Source organism: Diceros bicornis, chromosome 35, assembly GCF_020826845.1.
Source record: "Diceros bicornis minor isolate mBicDic1 chromosome 35, mDicBic1.mat.cur, whole genome shotgun sequence".
Taxonomy (NCBI): domain Eukaryota; kingdom Metazoa; phylum Chordata; class Mammalia; order Perissodactyla; family Rhinocerotidae; genus Diceros; species Diceros bicornis.
The window spans coordinates 22,441,811-22,462,876 of record NC_080774.1 but is presented as its reverse complement, the minus strand read 5'-3'; the positions used below and the strand labels follow the sequence as shown (position 1 = coordinate 22,462,876).

Sequence of the window (21,066 nt, the reverse complement as noted above, 5' to 3'; positions counted from 1 at the left end):
TTTTCTTAAAGGATGTGCTAAGAAAACGCCTCACAGTGAGGGAAGGGAAAGGAAGGAGTAGGCATAATTTTTTTTTTGAAGCCCCTGAGCAGTTCCTGACCAGGCCATTCGTTAGCAGGGTCTCAGTTCTGGCAAGGCGTAAGCTGGCTTGGGTGTACATAATCCTTAATTAAGGACTTAGTAGATTGCTACTTTTCAGCCCTTACAAGTTACTGAGGGCACTTGGGCTTTTAAATGGAGAAGTGGTGAGAGAGCTACAGCTTATCAAATAGAAATGAGCAGGCACCCTGCCTAACTTATCTGACCAGCCCCTTTATAATGTACTCATTCATTCTCCTCTCCCCTCCCTTGCTCTTTCTCCCAAGTGAAAATGAAATGTTGCGAGGACAGAAGTTCAGACACAACAGTCCTAAGCCACAAATGCTGTAGAAGCATACAAGAGATATGCAAGTTGTGTACAATATCTGAAGGTAGAACCTGCTGCCCTACAACAGGGCACCAAACTCAGACCAACGGGTGGAAGTTTTAGGGAGGCAGGTTTAGGATGAAAAAAAAAAACTTTCTGGACAGCAAACAATAGGAAGTTGTATTTTCTGATGAGGGCTTGGAATGTAGGTATTCTGTGGTGTATCCTGAGGGCATATTTATACAATAGGGATCAAATGGACAAAAGTAAAGACACTGTCAGTTTCCTTTTTGCAGTATTGAGATGCTTAACCTGGTGTCTCAGCTGATTGAAGGACCATCCTGCTGGCCTACAGAACAGGTTGAGGGGGTACCTGAGGTCAAAACTAGTATTTTCTGAAGAAATATTTGTCTGTTTCAGCCCTGGAACAAATGATAATCTCAAAGTTCTGCAGTATAAAACCCGGCTAAGAAGATTTTGGTCTGAAAAATTTCTAAGCAGACATCCACGTTAACTACAGAACAAAATCTCACAAATATTTCAATGGACTTTTAGTCCTGTGTAACATAACTTCCCTTTGAACTTTCCAGGTCAGATTATTATGAAATGTTCCCTTCAATAACTAAATAAATAGACCAAGATTGTTGAGGTTTTAAATATGAACCTATTACTTTTTTTTTTTTTTTTTTGAGGAAGATCAGCCCTGTGCTGACATCTGCCAATCCTCCTCTTTTGCTGAGGAAGACTGGCCCTGGGCTAACATCTTCCTCCACTTTGTATGGGCCGCCGCCACAGCATGGCTTGCCAAGTGGTGTGTCGGTGTGCGTCCGGGATCCCAACCAGCACCCCGGCCACCACAGCAGAGCGCGCGCACTTAACCACTTGCGCCACCGGGCTGGCCCCTGAACCTATTACATTTTGAAAGATATCTGGCAAAAACAATAGAATAGTTGCTATTAAGACATTATTTCAGATAACAATTAGCAGAATTGATTAACCAGCATAACCTTTTATTCTCTGTAGCAAGGAAACTTCTACCAGATCACTGCTTCCTGCTGTTTTGTGGACTCCCAGGGCGCTCCATGCTTCAATTTACATGTATACCAAGAATTATCTGTAGACTAAGTAAATAAAATAACTTGTTTACTTACATGCTTCTGTTTTTTCAAATATGTATAGATACTGTTTTGATTCATGAAATATACATGTATTTAAAAGCAATACTGAATTCAGAGTAGCTAGCCTTTGCTGTTTATTTGTATTTTCTCAATTAGCTGTCTTAAAATGTACAGTTAAGAGATCAGAAAAAAGTTTTGATGCTTAAAAGGGGTCAAGAGACAAGAAAGTATTGGCCATGATTGATCTATATGAGAAGTTGGCCAACTTTTTCTACAAAGGACCAGTAAATATTTTTAGATAGTAAATATTTTAGGCTTTGTGGGTTGTACAGTCTCTGTTGCAACTATTAAACTCTGCCGTTATAGCAGAAGACAGGCAGTGGGCTGGATTTGACTCACACGCTGAAGTTTCCTAAGCCCTGATCTAGATCTTCTAAAAGTGCTTTCAAATTCTAAGAATTAACTTTAAAAAAATGGACGTGAGGGCTGGCCCCGTGGCTTAGCGGTTAAGTGCGTGCGCTCCGCTGCTGGCGGCCGGGGTTCAGATCCCGGTCGCGCACCGACACACCGCTTCTCCCGCCATGCTGAGGCCGCGTCCCACATACAGCAACTAGAAGGATGTGCAGCTATGACATACAACTATCTACTGGGGCCTTGGGGGGAAAATAAATAAAAATCTTTAAAAAAAAAAAATGGAGGTGAGAGGAGAGTTTAGGCTATAATCCTGTTTTATACCTCACAGAATACTTGTCAGGTGATCAAGGATCATTCCTGCCAACCATGATTCTTCCACTGGATTAAAATGTAGGTTTTGTAAGAGTACTGGGGACTGTGAAGTTCAGAGGCCTATACTTCTATACTTTTTTTCATGTGTGAGGAAGATCAGCCCTGAGCTAACATCCAATGCCAATCCTCCTCTTTTTGCTGAGGAAGATCAGCCCTGAGCTAACATCCAATGCCAGTCCTCCTCTTTTTGCTGAGGAAGATTGGCCCTGAGCTAACATCCATGCCCATCTTCCTCTACTTTATATGGGATGCTGCCATAGCATGGCTTGACAAGTGGTGAGTTGATGTATGCCTGGGATCCAAGCCTGTGAACCCCAGGCTGCCAAAGCAGAGCATGCGCACTTAACATCTGTGCCATTGGGCTGGCCCCCCTATACTTCTATACTTTGACCTAGGTTTTGCTACAGCCCAAAAAGGGGTTCATCTGCCTGCTGCAAGACATGCCACTAGTCAAGAGGCAAGGTGATAGGAGAGAAAGGGCTTTTTATTACAGCTTGCTAGCAAGAGGGAAGATGGCCAACTAATGTCTGAAAAAACCATCTTAAGGGGGTACAAAATCTTACAGCAGTTATATAGGCCGGTGGGTTATAAGGGAGAGGGTTAGGAATGTTGACCCTCTGGTGTTACAGATTGGGAGTCACCACACCAGATCTTTCATTTATTTATTTATTTTTTTGTGTGAGGAAGATCAGCCCTGAGCTAACATCTGTGCTAATCCTCCTCTTTTTGCTGAGGAAAACTGGCTCTGAGCTAACATCTATTGCCAATCCTCCTCCTTTTTTTTTTTTCCCCCAAAGCCCCAGTAGGTAGTTGTATGTCACCATTGCACACCCTTCTAGTTGCTATATGTGGAACGCGACCTCAGTATGGCCAGACAAGCGGTGCATTGGTGTGCGCCCGGGATCCAAACCCGGGCCGCCAGGAGCAGAGCGCACGCACTTAACCGCTAAGCCACAGGGCCGGCCCACACACCACGTCTTTCAGTTTTCATTGATGATGGCAGGCATCATCACATTACTAAGGAACTCAAAAAAACTTATCATCTTATTGCAGCTAGGAGGTACATGCACAAGAGGGGTCATAAAATCTAGAGAGCAGTTAGATCTCCTGGAGGGTGCATATCCAGCTGGGTTAGTTAGTCAGAGGTCATTCAAAGTTACAATAGGGTTTCTTTTCTACAATATGGCTTCCCTTATGTCCACCTTTTCTTGAGCCAGTATCAGTTTCACTCTCCCCTGAATGATGCTGAATACACAGAGAATTATATTTTCATTAATTATGCATTTCTAGGTTCCTGTTGGATTGAGTGTATTTATTTGTAGCACCTCTTCTAATTGTCTCATGGCAGGCTTCTTTTGATCACATTTATTTCAATAAAACATAGTTTATTTTCCTGATTCTAATGTACTTCACTTTGGGACTGTCAGGAAAAATTGTGAAAGAGTTGAAATGGACTTGGAAAGAGATTACTGGGTGTCTTCAATGGAAAACTAGGTTGTCTGGAATGCTGTGTATCCTTCTGGGTTATCTGATTCTGTGAAGTTTGCACCTTTCATTGTCTTTGAACTACTTTTTAGCCCTGTACATTGTAGATAATTAATAACAATGCAAATTATTCTTGTCCATAGATATGTAAATGATTCTTTCCAGGTGGAGGAACAATTGATTTCATTTTCCTCCCCTGAAAAGGCCAGTTTGCATCTATTTAGAAATTTATTTCACCATTTCTGATTGCCTATACATGTGTGGTACTTTGAATTAGCCTCAGAATTGGTTGTAATATTTTACTTGTTTACTCATTAATTATTAAGTTCAAGTCTTAGATGTGTGTTCATTTTATATTTGTATGAGAGTCGCGATTTTACCTTTATAAAAACAGATATTTTAAGAGGAACAGGTCCTTTAGTGGTTTTTATTTACTGGTTCACCTCTCAAAATGCCTATCAAAAAAGAAGAGTGTCAGGGCCGGCCCCGTGGTTTAGCGGTTAAGTGTGTGCGCTCCGCTACTGGCAGCCCGGGTTCGGATCCCAGGTGCGCACCGACTCACTGCTTCTTCAGCCATGCTGAGGCCGCGACCCCCATACAGCAACTAGAAGGATGTGCAGCTATGACATACAACTATCTACTGTGGCTTTGGGGAAAAAAATGGAGGAGGATTGGCAATAGATGTTAGCCCAGAGCCAGTCTTCCTCAGCAAAAAGAGGAGGATTAGCAGGGATGTTAGCTCAGGGCTGATCTTCCTCACAAAAAAAAAATTAAACAAGAGTGTCAAAGTACTAGTAAGTTCAGAGATCACTAATAGCCTCAGGAATTTCTATTTGTCATAATGTTACCGCCTAACGTGGGGCCTTCTGCTTGCTGGAGGACATGCCAATAGTCAAGAGGCAAAGTGGTAGGAGAAAATAGACTTTTAATTACAGCTTGCTAGCAAGAGGGAAGATGGCCGACTCATGTCCAAAAGAACCATCTTAAGGGGGCACGAAATCTAGCAGTTATATAGGCCATTGGGGTGTTGGGGAGGGGATTAGGAATGTTGACCTTCTGGTGTTACAGACTGGGAGTGCCACACCAGATCTTTCACTTTTCACTGATGATGGCTATCAGCATAGATTCTCTGTTCCAGGGTCATCACATTCCTAAGGAACTCAAAAAAGCAGTTACAGTCTTATCGCAGCTGGGAGGTACATGCACAAGCAGGGGTCGTAAAATCGACAGAGCAGTTAGATCTCCTGGAGGGTGCATATCCAGCTGGGTTAGTTTGTCAGAGGTCATTCAAAGTTACAAGAGAGTTTTTCTTTTCTACAATATGGCTTCCCTTATGTCAACCTTGTCTTGAGCCGGTTTCAATAATTGCTGAAAAATAATGCTTTTAAAGTTTAATGGCATGTGATAATATAAATTATTCATGAGCATGTGTTAAATGTTTAAGTTGCATGTGTTTGTAACTTGGTCGAATTTGAAATTTTAATAATTAATTTGACCTTGTGTATTTTGAATATTTGTTGTTTTGAGTAAACAAGCCAAACTATTTTCCACATTAGCCTTAAAAGAATGTAATTGATTGTTTACCTAATAAAATGATATTGACTTACTTATAACCATCTCAAGTGAATAGAACAGTGTAGAAATACAAAGTTATGGTTATCAGATATCCATATGGATAACCAGATATGGTGTAGTAAATCTCCAAATCAGAGTTTTTATTGAATGGTTCATGGTCTAGATTCTATTATTCACTGGCATGAAACTATGGGAATTAACAAGTTAATGCAGTTTGTGGCTGACTGACCTAGACTTTCTTAAAACAAAACAAACAAAACCTCAACAGGTTACAAAATCTATAAATTGGCAACTGGAATGTTTTTAAATGAGCAAAAAAGGGGGCCGGCCCCATGGCTTGGCGGTTGGGTGCTCGAGCTCCGCTACTGGTGGCCCAGGTTCGGATCCCAGATGCACACCTATGCACCGCTTGTCCGGCCATGCTGAGGCGGTGTCTCACATACGGCAACTAGAAGGATGTGCAACTATGACATACAACTATCTGCTGGGGCTTTGGGGAGAAAAAGGGGGAAAAAAAAAAGGAGGAAGATTGGCAATAGATGTTAGCTCAGGGCTGGTCTTCCTCAGCAAGAAGAGGAGGATTGGCATGGATGTTAGCTCAGGGCTGGTCTTCCTCACAAAATAAATAAATAAATAAATAAATAAATGAGGAAAAGTAATTTTGGACGTAGTTCTAGCATGGCTTATTCACGTTGCAAGAAAGAGACAGGCCTAGATAGTCTGTTAGCATTTCTTGAACTTTTTAGGGACAAAGTTCTGCCAGATCTTAATAGGTATTCTGGGACGTGAATAAAATATTATATTTTCAAATAATTCTGAGAGGAAAGGTAAGAGCATGGACTCAAGAGCCAGACTGCCTGGGTTTGAATCACAGCTCCGCTGCTTATTATCTTATGATTTTCACACTTTCCTTTTTTTTAAGGTTATTTAACCTTTCTGTGCGTCATTTTTTCATCTAAAAATGGGGAAAATAACAGTACCTACTTCATAGGGTTTTGTGAAGAGTAAATGGGTCAATATATGTAAAGCACTTAGAATAGTGCCAGGCACATATTAAGTGCTCAATAATTATTCTTATTTGGAACCACTGTATATTCTCTCTCTTTCTTGGAAACTCACAATATACATTAGCATATTAAAGGTTCTAAGGAAGGCTTACAGTAACCAAATCTGTTTTTTTCCAAATTATTTGAAAGTATTGGCAACTCTTGTTCTAGAATCACCTAAAAGAGGTTTCACATCTTAAGAAATAAATTTTTCAAAGATGTGAGTGAGGAATTTCCCCCAAATTATTTGCATTAATTTCCCCCAAATTGCCTGACAATAGAATACCTTTCAAGGACACCTCTTAAGATCTCTTCCAAAAGGAAGAGTTTGGAAAGTGTTCACTTAATTGCTCTAAGGACTGGGAATTTATTTTAAGGATAAACGGCAACTCTGCTTTAGTGTTGGGAGCTGATGACCTCTCATGGTGTATCTAGTACTCTTAGACTCTTGTATGAGTTTCTCAAAGTATCTTTATGATAGCCAACAAAGCTCTAAACTAGCTCTATCCAATAGAACTTTCTATGAAGATGGAAATGTTCGATATGTGCATTGTCTAATTTAGTAACCACTAGCTACCATGTGTGGCTACTGAGTACTTGCAGTGTGGCTAGTACATTTGAGGAACTGAATCTTTAATTTTATTTAATTTTAATTAAGTAAAATAAAAATTTAAATAGCCATGTATGGCTGGTGGCTACTGTATTGGATAGTGCAGCTTTAAACAGTTTGGGCCCTAGTTACCTCTGTGACCTCATATGCTTTTACTTTTCACCCTGTCCTCATCTACACTGGCCTCTGCTGTTCCGCAAACAAGCCTGGCCCATATTGCCTTTATTTTGTTTCCTCTAAATACCTAATTCCAACCTATTTCCATGGCCAATTTCTTTACCTTCTGATTTGTCACTCTTTGATCTGGAGGATCCCTGTTGGAGTTACTGGTCTGATCAGTTGGGGCCTGGTAGGAGGATTTTTTTCCCCTCTAGAAGCACGGAGCTTTACAAGGGGTAAAGAACTGCCTGAGTCACAGACGGAGCCTGTGTTTTTTTGGCAAGCAGCTTGTACTGTTACCCATTATATACAGATTTTATCTCCAACGCCTATGAGAGTTCCTGGTAGGTAATAGATAATCTTACTATGTTCTACCTAAGAAATCTTTGCCTAACCTAAATTCACAAAGCTTTTGCCCTGTTTTCTTCTAGAGGTTTTAGTTCTTATATTTATTACCCACTTGTTTTAATGTTTCTTTTTTTCCCTACTTTCTGGCTTTCTTTTGGATTAATCCAAAAAATTTTATTTTATTATTTTTCTATTAACTTGTTAATAATACAGTTTTTTACTCTTCATTTATGCTTCCCTTAGTGATTATGACATGCATCCTTGACTTAAATGGTCTAATAAAATTAATATTTTCATCACTTACCTGAGTCTGCTAGAACCTTGATACTTAAAGTGTGGTGTGTAGGCCAGGAACATTGGTATCATTAGGAGCTTGTTAGAAGGGCAGAATTTCAGACCCCAGCCTAAACCTGTTGAATCAGAACCTGCATTTTAACAAGATTTTCAGTTGCTTTATATGTACATTAAGATTTGAGAAACACTTTCTGAGGGAACTTTAGCTCCATTTATTACCTCCTGAATTTTGTGACATATCTATCTTAAACTTCACAAGACATTACAGTTATTATTCTGTATAGCTGATATTCATTTGTATTTATTCATATATTTACCCTTCCCAGTATTATTCCTTCCTTACTGCATTTCCATACTTCTAAGATAGTTTTCCTTCAGTGTTTCTTTTAGTGTAGGGCTACTGTTGATGAATTCCTTCAGTTTTTGTTTGAACAAATATTTATGTTTTAAAAAATTGAGATATAATTAACTCACTATAAAATTCACCACTTTAAGGTGTACAATTTAGTGGTTTTTAATATATTCACAACCATCACCACTATCTAATTACAGAATATTTCCATCACCCTCAAAATAAATCCAATTCTCATTAGGTGTCCCATTTCCCCCTACTTCTAGCTGCTGGCAACCGCTAATTTGCTTTCTGTCTCAATGGGTTTGCCTTTTGTGGACATTTAATATAAATGGAATCGTACAATATGTAGCCTTTTGTGTCTGACTTCTTTCACTTAACATAATATTTTAAAGGTTCATCCATGTTTTCATGTGTATCAGTATTTTATTCCTTTTTATGTTTCCATTGTATGGCTATGCCACATTTTGTTTAGTTATCAGTTAATAGACATTTGGGTTGCTGCAATGAGCATTCGTGTACAAGTTGTTGTGTAGCAATACATTTTCAATTCATTTGGGTAGATGCCTGGGAGTAGAATTGCTGGATCATGTGTTAACTCTATGTTTAACTTTTTGAGGTCCTGCCAAACTTTTCCACAGTGGCTGCACCATTTTAAATTCCACCAGCAATGTGTGATGGGTGATTCCTGTTTCAGCTTCATTTTTGAATAATATTTTCTCTGGGTATAGAACTTTAGGTTAGCTGCTATTTCAGCTTCGATCATTTCTTTTGAGTTCGCAGCTTGTAGCTCGTTTGAAGGTAATGTGTCTTTTTTCCCCCCCTCTGTCTGCTTTAACTTTGTTTTTGTTTTTTAGCAGTTTGGCTATGATGTATGTAGGTGTAGTTTTCTTTGTGATATTTTGGGGTTGGATGACCTTAAAGCAGTGGGTTCAATGTTGTGTGAGTTGATGTCTTTCATCAGTTTTAGAAAATTCTTGATCATGAAGTATTCAAATATCGCTTCTACTCCCTTCTCGGATTCCAATTATGTGTGTGTTATTACCTCTTGGACATGTTCTTTATGTCTCTTATGCACCTACCTTTTTTTTCCTTTTTCTTTTTCTTTTTAGGTATATTTCATTTTGGGTATTTTCTATGGACTTTTCTTTCAATTCATTAATTCTGTCATTTGTTGTGTCAAATCTTATAAACCCATCCACAGAGTTCTTAATTGCAGATATTACATATTTAGTTTTGAAATGTACATTGAATTCTTTATTATATAGTGAAATTCTCTGGTGAAAATTTTGTCTTATCAGTTTTGTTTATTTTTAAAATACACAAACTAATATATAGCCTTTGCTTATCCATGTGAGGCCTTCGTGTGAATTCAAAAAAGGTCCTATTCTCTAGACATAAGAATAGCTTGGTAAGTGGAGAGTGACTTTTTGAGATTTAGAAAGTAGTAGCCCCCTTCCTTGTGCAGCTCTGGGCCAGGGTGCACAGGCTGGTTTTTAGCTCTCTTTTGTCTTCTCATCTAGACACCCCTTAGAAAGTGAACAGATTCTACAACTATGCATGGATGCTCTGATATATAAAAGTAAGCTATGCTCTGTTTTCAGAATGATTTTTTTTCATATTTTGAGAAAAGGCAGTTTATGCATATAGTAAAATAGACAGTACAAAATTGAAAAATTGGTCTTCCTCCTACCCCTACCTTCCAGTCCTCAAACAACTCTTTTGAGGCAGTTACTCTACTGGTTTATATATTGTTGCTGGCATAATTAATTAATCCATGTATATTTGAGCATGTATGTACATATATGCATTATTTCCTTCCCACTTTTTCCTGGAAGATAACATAGTCTACATCTCTGTTCTGCATCTTGCTTTTTTTCTACCTTTCCATATCAGTGTATAAAATCTGCCTCATTCTTTTGGCTGGGTTTATAGTATCAATTATATGGATCTATTAAAACTAAACTATCTATTTTCCTATTGTGTAACATTTAGGTTATTTCTAGCCTCATGCTAATACAAATGATGCTGTTATGAATATCCTTATATATATTACTTTGTTTACATAGATAAATGTAGCTGTAGGATAAATTACCAGAAGTAGAAAAATTTTCTAGAATTCAAAGGATGTGTACTTCTTACATTTTTATAGATATTCTTAAATTGTTTTATAAAGAAATTATATCAGTTTACACTTGTACCAACAATGTATGAGTTAACTTTTTCTTTATCCCCTTACCATTAAAGTGTACTGATAATTTTTTTCCATTAGTATGAGAAGTGAAAAATGATATCTTGAGGTTTAATTTTCTTTTAAAATAACTGAAGTCACACATTAAAAAAAATGTGCCTAAAAGCCACATGGATTTCCTTTCTCATGATCTATCTGTGTATATCCTTTGTCCATTTTTTCCATTGGATTTTTTTCTTATTGATTTGTGGGAGATGTTTAAATAGTAAGAAAATTAGCCTTTTTTCTTTTGCTGAGGAAGATTCGCCTTGAGCTAACATCTGCTGCCAATCTTCCTCTTTTTGCTGAGGAAGATTTGCCCTGAGCTAACATCTGTTGCCAGTCTTCCTCTGTTTTGTATGTGAGCCACCACCACAGCATGGCCACTGACAGATGAGTGGTGTAGATCCATGCCCAGGAACTGAACCCAGGCCGCTGCAGTGGAGCACGCCAAACTTAACCACTAGGCCACTGGGGCTCGCCCCAAAATTAGCCTTTTATCGTGTGTTGTAAATCGTTTTTACTGATTTGTTTTTCATCTTTTTGCTTTTTTTAATCTATTTTTTCCATGCAGATATTTAAAATTTTTGTGTTGTCAAATTTATCAGTTTTTTAAATTACGTTTTTAGGTTTTGTGTTGTACTTAGAAAGGCCTTCTTCAGTTTACATGATAAAAAATTCTTCTGTTTCATTTTAGTAATTTTATAATTTTATTTGAAACATTTAATTCTTTGATTCATCTATAATTTTTTGTGTGTGTGTGAGAAAGATTAGCCCTGAGCTAACATCTGTTGCCAATCCTCCTCTTTTTGCTGAGGAAGATCGGCCCTGGGCTAACATCCATGCCCATCTTCTTTTACTTATATGTGAGACGTCTGCCACAGCATGGCTTGATAAGCAGTGAGTAGGTCCACACCCTGGATCCAAACCTGCAGACCCTGGGCTGCCGAGGCGGAGTGCATGAACTTAACCACTGCGCCATCAGGCCAGCTCCCCACCTATAATTTTTTTAGTATAAAAGATGATAAGTATTTTTCTATGTAATTTGAATAATCAAAATCTATAGCACAGCTGGAACTATGTTTAGTAATTGTATGTGGCCAAATATTCTGAGCCCATTTGGTCCATATGTTGTTGACACTCCCTCTACCCTTTTAAGATGAGTTTGTCAGAGGAAAATATCAACAATATTAATATATGTTGATATCCATAAATTGTACGTATATGAAATATATGAGGGAGGAAAGGAGGATATCAATCAATCTAATTAATGAGTAATTCAATATTTTATTTTCCTTTATCTCTTTAAGTAGTACTATTCACTCTAATAGTCTTTGAATTTAATATGGCCAGTTATTCCAAGTACTATATATATATAATCTGAGAAATACATGTAGAAGTCTTTTTTTTTCTGTCATGCCAAGTTTATCAGTTGCAGAGAAGATAGAGAAGGACTAGGGAAATTATATTCCTTTTTTTAACCATACACAAAAATTGCTATTTCTTAGCGTCCTAAGGACCACATTGTAACAAGTTGAGTAGACATGGCATATTTTGACAAATTAGAAGCTTCTGTGGACACAGAAGTGCATTTTTCTCTTATTTGTGGACATTTGATGGTGATAATGGTGTTCGAGTTCTCTTCTACTATTTATAATCTTTCTGCACTAGCCCCAACTTTTCCATGGTGTTTTTCTTTGCTCTCAGAGGGCTTATTTAATAGTTTACATCAGGGTTTCAAGCCATTTCTTGTCCAGCTGGATACTTCATTAAAAAGGTCCTTTGATCTCATAATGTATAGTATCTCCCCTCTCAGATTCACAATGTGTAAAATATTGTAATGTAATCTGAGACGTCTTCCACTAAAGAAGAAACCTATTTAATTTGTTCATCTCAGTATCCTGAGGACCTAGGTGTTCCTTGGAACATATTTTGGGAAATGTTACTTTATATTACTGTATATGTAGGTAATAGGCAGACCCTTTTTTTTCCTTCTTAATTTGATTCTTTTCTATGTGAGCATTGATCCAAAATTATTATTCTGAGAAGTAGGGAATACTGTAATAGTAGGATCTTGTCTTTTTCACTTTCAGGCTACATGTGAAATTAGCCATTTTACTTTTAAAGGCTATTATTGCTTATACCCCTGAATTTTCAAGTATAGAATTTGTTTCTATAACTTATGGCTGGCTAGTACTGCCCTTGAGTAGTGTCATGACAACTGTATTTTCTAAAATGAAATCAGTCTTATACATTGTCAATGTCTTACACATTGGTTGGATGATGTGGGTAAAATAATTAAAAATCAAGACTGTTCAGGAAAATCCTGGTTGTTTGGTAAATGTTACATAGTCCATTCACTTTCAAGCAGTATGGTTCATGATCATAATTTAAAACAAAACAAAACAAAGACACCAAAACTGACCAACATACATTATTGGTTAGCCACTTCCAGTATGAGGAAGTTGAGGGATATAACTTGGACACTGAAATTTGAAACTTCTAGGATATTTTAATGTTTCAGATTGTCCTGGAAATCTAGGACATGATATCCCTGTAAGCAGAGGAAAAATAGTGGTTGCCTATGTGAGAGATTAGATCTGCCTTTCTTCTTCCTCTCTGTGCAATTTATTCTTTTTAATGCAAATACCTCTGTGAGGAGTCTATTACTATTGTACGTGTTGGTGTGTTACATATCAGATTCTTCCTCTTTTGAATGGAGGGACTGGACTTAGTTTTAAAGGAAGACATGGGGAAGAAAATTACACTTTTTGTTTTAATTTCACTTAGGGTAAGCCTGCTTAGAATTGCAAACTTTCTCTCTTGATACTGCTGTCTTAAATTTCTTCCCTTGGGACTCTAATGCAGTTCATAATTTTCCTGTTTTAAAAATGAATAGCATTTGCCTCATTCACTTGCTTTGGTTTTAAAATCAGTGCTATAAAGTCTTAGAGAACTTAGTGATTTGGAAAATTCAACATCAAAAACTGCCTTAAATTGCCAAGATACAATTTACAGCAGACTTTTTTTCTTTTTAGTAATCTCCAAAACCTGGTGTTTGTCTTTGAAATTCCATGATAGTAGCCAAATTACAGTTAGCAAATTTGCCAGTCTAAAAAGATTCATTGGTACATTAAAATTTATTTTTTAAAAGTTTATTTTTTTATTTGAAAACTTAACATATGCTCATTGCCTAACAGTTGGATAAGAGAAAATTTTAAGAAAATACAAATAATCTATAATCTTATATCCATAGATAATTTAGCATAGTTAATATTTTGATCTTGTTCCTTTCATTATCTTTTTAAGTGCAACCATCAGTTGGTTTTTTTTTTTTTTTTAGGAAGCTTGGCCCTGCGCTAACATCTGTTGCCAGTCTTCGTCTTTTTTCTTTTTTCTCCCCAAAGCTCCAGTACATAGTTGTATATCATAGTTATAGAGTTGTAGCTCTTCTGTGTGGGACACCGCCTCAGCATGGCTTGATGAGCGGTGAGTAGGTCTGCAACCTGGATCCGAACTGGTGAACCCTGGGCCGCCGAAGCGGAACATGCGAACTTAACCACTCTGCCACCAGGCCGGCCCCTAAGTGCAACCATCTTAACATAGTTGAGATCATATTGTCTGTAGAGGTTGTATTTTGGCCTTTCCCTTAGTATAACTTTAAATTACCACGGACAAGCCTGAGTACAGTACTCTTTTGTGTTCATTCATTCTCTCAATCAAAAAATATATACATGTGTAAATATAAGTATGTATGTTTATAACTATATGTATATATATAAACCTACACATACAAATATATACATGTGTATTCAAGGCACTATGTTGGCTGCTTCTTGGAAAGTTTATTGTCTTTCAGGGCGCAAAGGTTAACTAGAGTACAAAGCAGACCATGAAGAATGTCCGTATTCTCTTGAAGTTCAGACAGGGAACCCCTCTGGAGTATCTGAACTTTGTCTCACAAAGTTTCTTTGTTTGTAGATTCCTCTCTTTGGTGCTAAGACTATTGGCCAGAGAAGTCCTGATGGACCAGTGCTGAGCAAAGCTGAATTTGTGGAGAAAGTTCGTCAGAGTAATCAGGCCTGTCATGATGGAGATTTCCACACAGCTATTGTTCTGTACAATGAAGCCCTGGCTGTTGACCCTCAGAACTGCATCTTATACAGCAATAGATCTGCAGCCTATATGAAAATCCAACAGTATGACAAGGCACTGGATGATGCAATCAAAGCTCGACTTCTTAATCCCAAATGGCCAAAGGTAGAAATTTCATTTACTTTCATAGAATCTTTTGTGCTGATTTCTTATTTTACTGTAACATTTTATTGTCTCAGTGCAGTTTTTAATTTTTTTTTTTTTCTGTGAGGAAGATTAGCCCTGAGTGAACATCTGTTGCCAATCCTCCTCTTTTTTCTGGGGAAGATTGGCCCTGGGCTAACATCCGTGCCCGTCTTCCTCTACTTTTTTTTAATATGTGGGATGCCTGCCACAACATGGCTTGATAAGTGGTGAGTAGGTCCGGGCCGGGGATCCAAACCTGTGAACCCTGGGCCACTGAAGTGGAGCGTGTGACCTTAGCCACTACGCCACCGAGCCGGCCTCCAGATATTAATATTTTAATATTATTTAAATATTTAATTTTTATTAGTATGAAGTACTAAATATTTAAATATTTAACATTTAAATATTAATTTTAATATTAGTTTATACTTCGGCAAAAAGTAGAATGGCTTCATTGAGCTGGTACACTAGTGAATGGTTTCCTTTTTTTGTGCATGTCCAAGTTTAATTCTTTTCCTGTATGTTTGAGATTTGAATTTTTTTGTCACTCAGCTTATTAATAGGATACATTCTAGTTATTTATATAGGTTTTGGACATTTTTTTTTTTCCACAGATGTTTTAGATGGAGTATGATCATCGTGTTTCTTTCTTTCAATTTAAAATAATGGATTTTATTTTCTGTTAGACTGCTTGCTTACAGAATAGTATTTAATCAGAGACACTTTTTTTCCTAATCTTTGTAATTATCTATATTCTCTTGAATAGTTTAAAGCTTGAGTTGTTATTTTTGTTTTGTATATGCTTTATTTTCAGTGTGCCTGTTCACTGCCTAACCCCCAGTTTATTTTAGAAATGATTTCTTAAGATGTGATTGAAGTATTTGAAATATTTTTTATTGAACCACAAAACCATTTGATCCCATTCTTGGCTTTCTGTTGGGTTAACAAAGGTTAATGTATATTTCCTAGAGACTTAAAAAAGAGTCTATCTTATTAATAATATATCATAATCATATTACTTTATACTTGAGCTCTCTAGGTGTTTTTGGCCTCATTCAGTGGAATTTCCAGTATTGGTGCTGCCTCATGAATTGTTTAGTGTTCTGCAGTTCCCTAAAGGATTTCTTTTATAACCATAATCATTATAAATTAAACAAAATCTGTTTTAAAAAATTGTGACACCGTTTGGGAGTTACAATATTGTTTTAAAGAACAGACCCAGGTTCAGATTCCTTCTCTTCTATTAATGACAGTATGGCTTTGGGTAAATCTCTTCACCTCTCTGGGGTTAAGATAAATGGGATAATAATACCTACTTGTAAGGTTATTTAAGAGTTAGGGATAATTTGTTACTTGTATGTAGTAGGTGTTTGGTATATAATAGCTATGATTGTAACATTTTTATTAAAGATTCAAATTAGTAAATTATTCTAGCAAGTCTTGGCGTGTCTTCCCTTTTTCTTTTCCCTTTCTTTAAAAAAGCCTGTGGTTGATGCAATGAGCCTGATAAGTATAAACAGCTTAATTTTCAAATTAAGTATCTCCGTTCCTTCCTTTTTTTGGATCCACTTATCTTGTGTCCTTACAGTTGTGAACGTCTTTAATCTTTTATCTTTTTCCTTTTTATATGTCATTTTCACTTTCTCTTGTCAACCTCTTGTGATTTTTGCACAAAAAATGGCTGAATAAGGTACACTTTTATGATTATAGATGAAAAATCAACATTTCAGGATAACTTCTATTAGGTTTTAGTTTCTGATTTTTTTCCCTTTATGATAGGTGAACTTATTGTATATTTACAATTTACATTAAGATTTCAGCTCCATATTTGGCTTTAAGCAAACTTAACTTAAAAACATCTAGAATTATATAAAATATAAGTTAGGGCTTATTATTGAAATCATGAAAGAGTCTTCCTATACAATATGATTCATAATAAAATTAATTTATAAAGAAATTTCCACTACTGCATAAAAATTTCATTTTGGGCCGGCCCCGTGGCTTAGCGGTTAAGTGCGCGTGCTCTGCTACTGGCGGCCCGGGTTCAGATCCCGGGCGCACACCAACACACTGCTTCTCTGGCCGTGCTGAGGCCGCATCCCACATACAGCAACTAGAAGCATGTGCAACTCTGACATGCAACTATCTCCTGGGGCTTTGGGGAAAAAAAAGGAGGAGGGTTGGCAATAGATGTTAGCTCAGAGCTGGTCTTCCTCAGCAAAAAGAGGAGGATTAGCATGGATGTTAGCTCAGGGCTGATCTTCCTCAAAAAAAAAAAAAAAAAAACTTCCACTACTGCATAAAAATGTTTCATTTTAGGGCCGGCCCCATGGCTTAGTGGTTAAGTGCATGCACTCCGCTGCTGGCGGCCCGGGTTCGGATCCCGGGCGTGCACTGATGCACCGCTTCTCCAGCCATGCTGAGGCCGCATCCCACATACAGCAACTAGAAGGATGTGCAGCTATGACATACAACTATCTACTGGGACTTCGGGGGGAAAATAAATAAATAAATAAAATCTTTAAAAAAAAAATAAAAAAAAAGTTTCATTTTATAAAAACTTGATTTTATACTTATTTTACTAGAAATATACTCATATGTAAAAGAAAGTTCACTAATACTTTCTTATCAAAAAGATATGTCTGGTGAAATTTCATCAATTCCTTTTTCTTTCAATTTTGACTTTTAAAATAATTTTTTATTGGGCCGGCCCCATGGCTTAGCAGTTAAGAGCGCGTGCTCCGTTACTGGCGGCCTGGGTTTGGATCCCGGGCGCACACTGACGCACCGCTTGTCCGGCCATGCTGAAGCTGCGTCCCACATACAGCAACTAGAAGGATGTGCAACTATGACATACAACTATCTACTGGGGCTTTGGGGGTCAAAAAAAAAAAAGGAGGAGCATTGGCAATAGATGTTAACTCAGAGCCGGTCTTCCTCAGCAAAAAGAGGAGGATTAGCATGGATGTTAGCTCAGGGCTGATCTTCCTCACACACACACACAAAAAAATTTATTTTTTCATTGATGTCTTAATAGTTTATAACATTGTGAAATTTTAGTTATACATTATTGTTTGTTATTGTTTGTCAGTCATCATACAAATGCCTCCCTTCACCCCTTGTGCCCACCTCCCAACCCCCTTGCCCCAGTAACCACCAAACAGTTCTCTCTGTCCGTGTGTTAGTTTATCTTCCACATATAAGTGAAATCATGCGGTGTTTGTCTTTCTCTCTCTGGCTTATTTTGCTTAACATAATACCCTTCAGGTCCATCCATGGTGTTGCAAATGGGACAATTTTGTCTTTTTTATGGCTGAGTAGTATTTCATCTTATATATATACACCACATCTTCTTTATCCAATCATCAGTCGAGGGACATGGGTTGCTTCTACTTCTTGGCTATAGTGAATAATGCTGTGATGAAAATAGGGGTGCATAAGCCTCTTTGGATTGTTGATTTCAGGTTCGTTGGGTAGATACCCAGTAGTGGGATAACTGGATCATAAGGTATTTCTATTTTTAATTTTTTGAGGTATCACCATCCTGTTTTCCATAGAGGCTGCGCCAGTTTGCATTCCCACCAGCAGTGAATTAGGGTGCTTGATTCTCCACAACCTCTCCAGCATTTGTTGTTTTTTGTCTTGGTGATTATAGCCATTCTAATGGGTATAAGGTGATATCTTAGTGTGGTTTTGATTTGCATTTCCCTGATTAGTAGTGATGTTGAACCTCTTTTCCTATGCCTATTGGCCATCTGTAATTTTCCTTGGGAAAGATCTGTTCATATCCTCTGCCCATTTTTTTGCTCAGGTTTTGTGTGTGTGTGTGTGTGTGTGTGTGTGTGTGTGTGTAAGACTGGCTCTGAGCTAACATCCATTGCCAGACCTCCTCTTTTTGCTGAGCAAGATTGGCCCTGGGCTAACATCGTGCCCATCTTACTCTACTTTGTATGGGATGCCAACACAGCATGGCTTGACAAGCAGTGCATTGGTCCGCGCCTAGGATCCGAACCTTTGAACCCTGGGCTGCTGAAGTGGAGCACGCAAACTTAACTGCTGTGCCACCAGTCCGTCTCCGGGTTGTTTTTCTGTTGTTCGTTGTATGAGTTCTTTATATGTTATGGAGATTAAGCCCTTGTCAGATATATGATTTGCAAATATTTTCTCCCAGCTGGTGGGTTGTCTATTCCTTCTGATCCTGGTTTCATTTGCCTTGTAGAAGCTCTTTAATCTGATGAAGTCCCACTTGTTTATTTTTTCTTTTGTTTCCGTTGTCTGAGTAGACATGGAATTCGAAAAGCTCCCTTTATGACTGATGTCAAATATATAGTGTACTGCCTATATTTTCTTCCAGGAGTTTTATAGTTTCAGGTCTCACCTTAAGGTCTTTGATCCATTTTGAGTTAATTTTTGTGTATGGTGAAAGAAGATGGTCCACTTTCATTCTTTTGCAAGTGGCTGTCCAGTTTTCCCAGCACCATTTATTGAAGAGACTTTTCTTTCTCCATTGTATGTTCTTAGCTCCTTTGTTGGAGATTAACTACCTGTAGATGTGTGGTTTTATTTCTGGACTTTCAGTTCTGTTCCATTGATCTGTGTGTCTGTTTTTTTACCAGTACCAAGCTGTTTTGATTACTATCGCTTTGTAGTGTATTTTGAAGTCAGGGATTGTGATGCCTCCAGCTTTGTTCTTTTTTCTCAGGATTACTTTAGCTGTTCGGGGTCTTTTGTTGCCCCATTTGTATTTTAGTATTTTTTGTTCTATTTCCATGAAGAATGTCATTGGGATTCTGATTGGGATTGCGTTGAATCTGTAGATTGCTTTAGGTAATACGGACATTTTAACTATATTTATTCTTCCAATCCATGTGCAAGGATGTTTTTCCATTTCTTTATGTCTTCATCGATTTCTTTCAGTAATGTCTTATACTTTTCATTGTGTAGGTCTTCCACTTCCTGGGTTAAATTTATTCCTAGATATTTTATTCTTTTTGTTGAGATTGTAAATGGGACCGTCTTTTTGAGTTCTCTTCCTGTTAGTTCGTTATTAGCATATGGAAATGCAACTGATTGTTGTAGGTTGATTTTGTACCCTGCAACTTTGCTGTAGTTGTTGATTATTTCTAATAGTTTTCCAATGGATTCTTTAGGGTTTTCTGTATATGAAATCATGTCATCTGCAAATAGTGAGAGCTTCACTTCTCCATTACCTATTTGGATTCCCTTTATTCCTTTTTCTTGCCTAATTGCTCTGGCCCAAACCTCCAGTACTATGTTGAATAAGAGTGGCTAGAGGGCTGGCCTGGTGGCACAGGCAGTTAAGTGCGCACACTCCACTGTGGCAGCCTGGGGTTCGCCGGTTCGGATCCCGGGCATGCACGGACGCACTGCTTGGCAAGCCATGCTGTGGCGGCGTCCCATATAAAGTGGAGGAAGGTGGGCACGGATGTTAGCCTAGGGCCAGTCTTCCTCAGCAAAAAAAGAGGAGGATTGGCAGATGTTAGCACAGGGCTGATCTCCTCACACACACAAAAAAAGAGTGGCAAGAGTGGGCACCCTTGTCTTGTTCCTGTTCTCAGAGGAATGGCTTCCAGTTTTTCCCCATTGAGTATGATGTTGGCTGTGGCTTTGTCGTATATGGCCTTTATTATGTTGAGGCACTTTCCTTCTATACCCATTTTGTTGAGAGTTTTTATCGTAAATGGATGTTGGATCTTGTCAAATGCCTTCGCTGCATCTATTGAGATGATCATGTGGTTTTTATTCCTCGTTTTGTTAATGTGGTGTGTCACATTCGTTGATTTGCGGATGTTCAACCATCCCTGTGTCCCCTGGTATAAATCCCTCTTGGTCATGGTGTATGATCTTTTTAACACAGTACAGTATTCGGTTTGCTGATATTTTGTTGAGGATTTTTGCATCTATGTTCATCAATGATATTGGCCTGTAATTTTCCTTCTTTGTATTGTCCTTGTCTGGCTTTGGTATCAGGGTGATGTTGGCCTTGTAGAATGTGTTAGGAAGTGTTCCATCTTCCTCTACTTTTTGGAATAGTTTGAGAAGGATAGATATTAAATCATCTTTGAATGTTTGGTAAAATTCTCTGGAGAAGCCATCTTGTCCTGGACTTTTATTTTTGGGGAGGTTTTTGATTACTGTTTCAATCTCTTTACTTGTGATTGCTCTATTCACATTCTCTGTTTCTTCTTGGTTCAGTTTTGGAAGGTTGTATGAGTCTAAGAATTTATCCATTTCTTGTAGATTGTCCAATTTGTTGCCATATAGTTTTTCATAGTATTCTCTTATAATCCTTTGTATGTCTGTGGTATCCACTGTCATTTCTCTACTTTCATTTCTAATTTTATTTATTTGAGCC

General features: G+C 37.8%; 1 protein-coding gene across 2 annotated transcripts in view; it reads left to right on the top strand.

Moving 5' to 3' along the window:
- TTC28 (tetratricopeptide repeat domain 28) overlaps window positions 1-21,066 on the top strand; it is a 600,025-nt gene that overhangs the window by 18,636 nt on the left and 560,323 nt on the right. For both annotated transcript variants that reach the window (XM_058531684.1, XM_058531683.1), the window contains exon 2: window positions 14,391-14,669. In XM_058531684.1, the coding sequence (XP_058387667.1) occupies window positions 14,391-14,669 (279 nt within the window). The remainder of the gene's footprint in view (window positions 1-14,390; window positions 14,670-21,066) is intronic.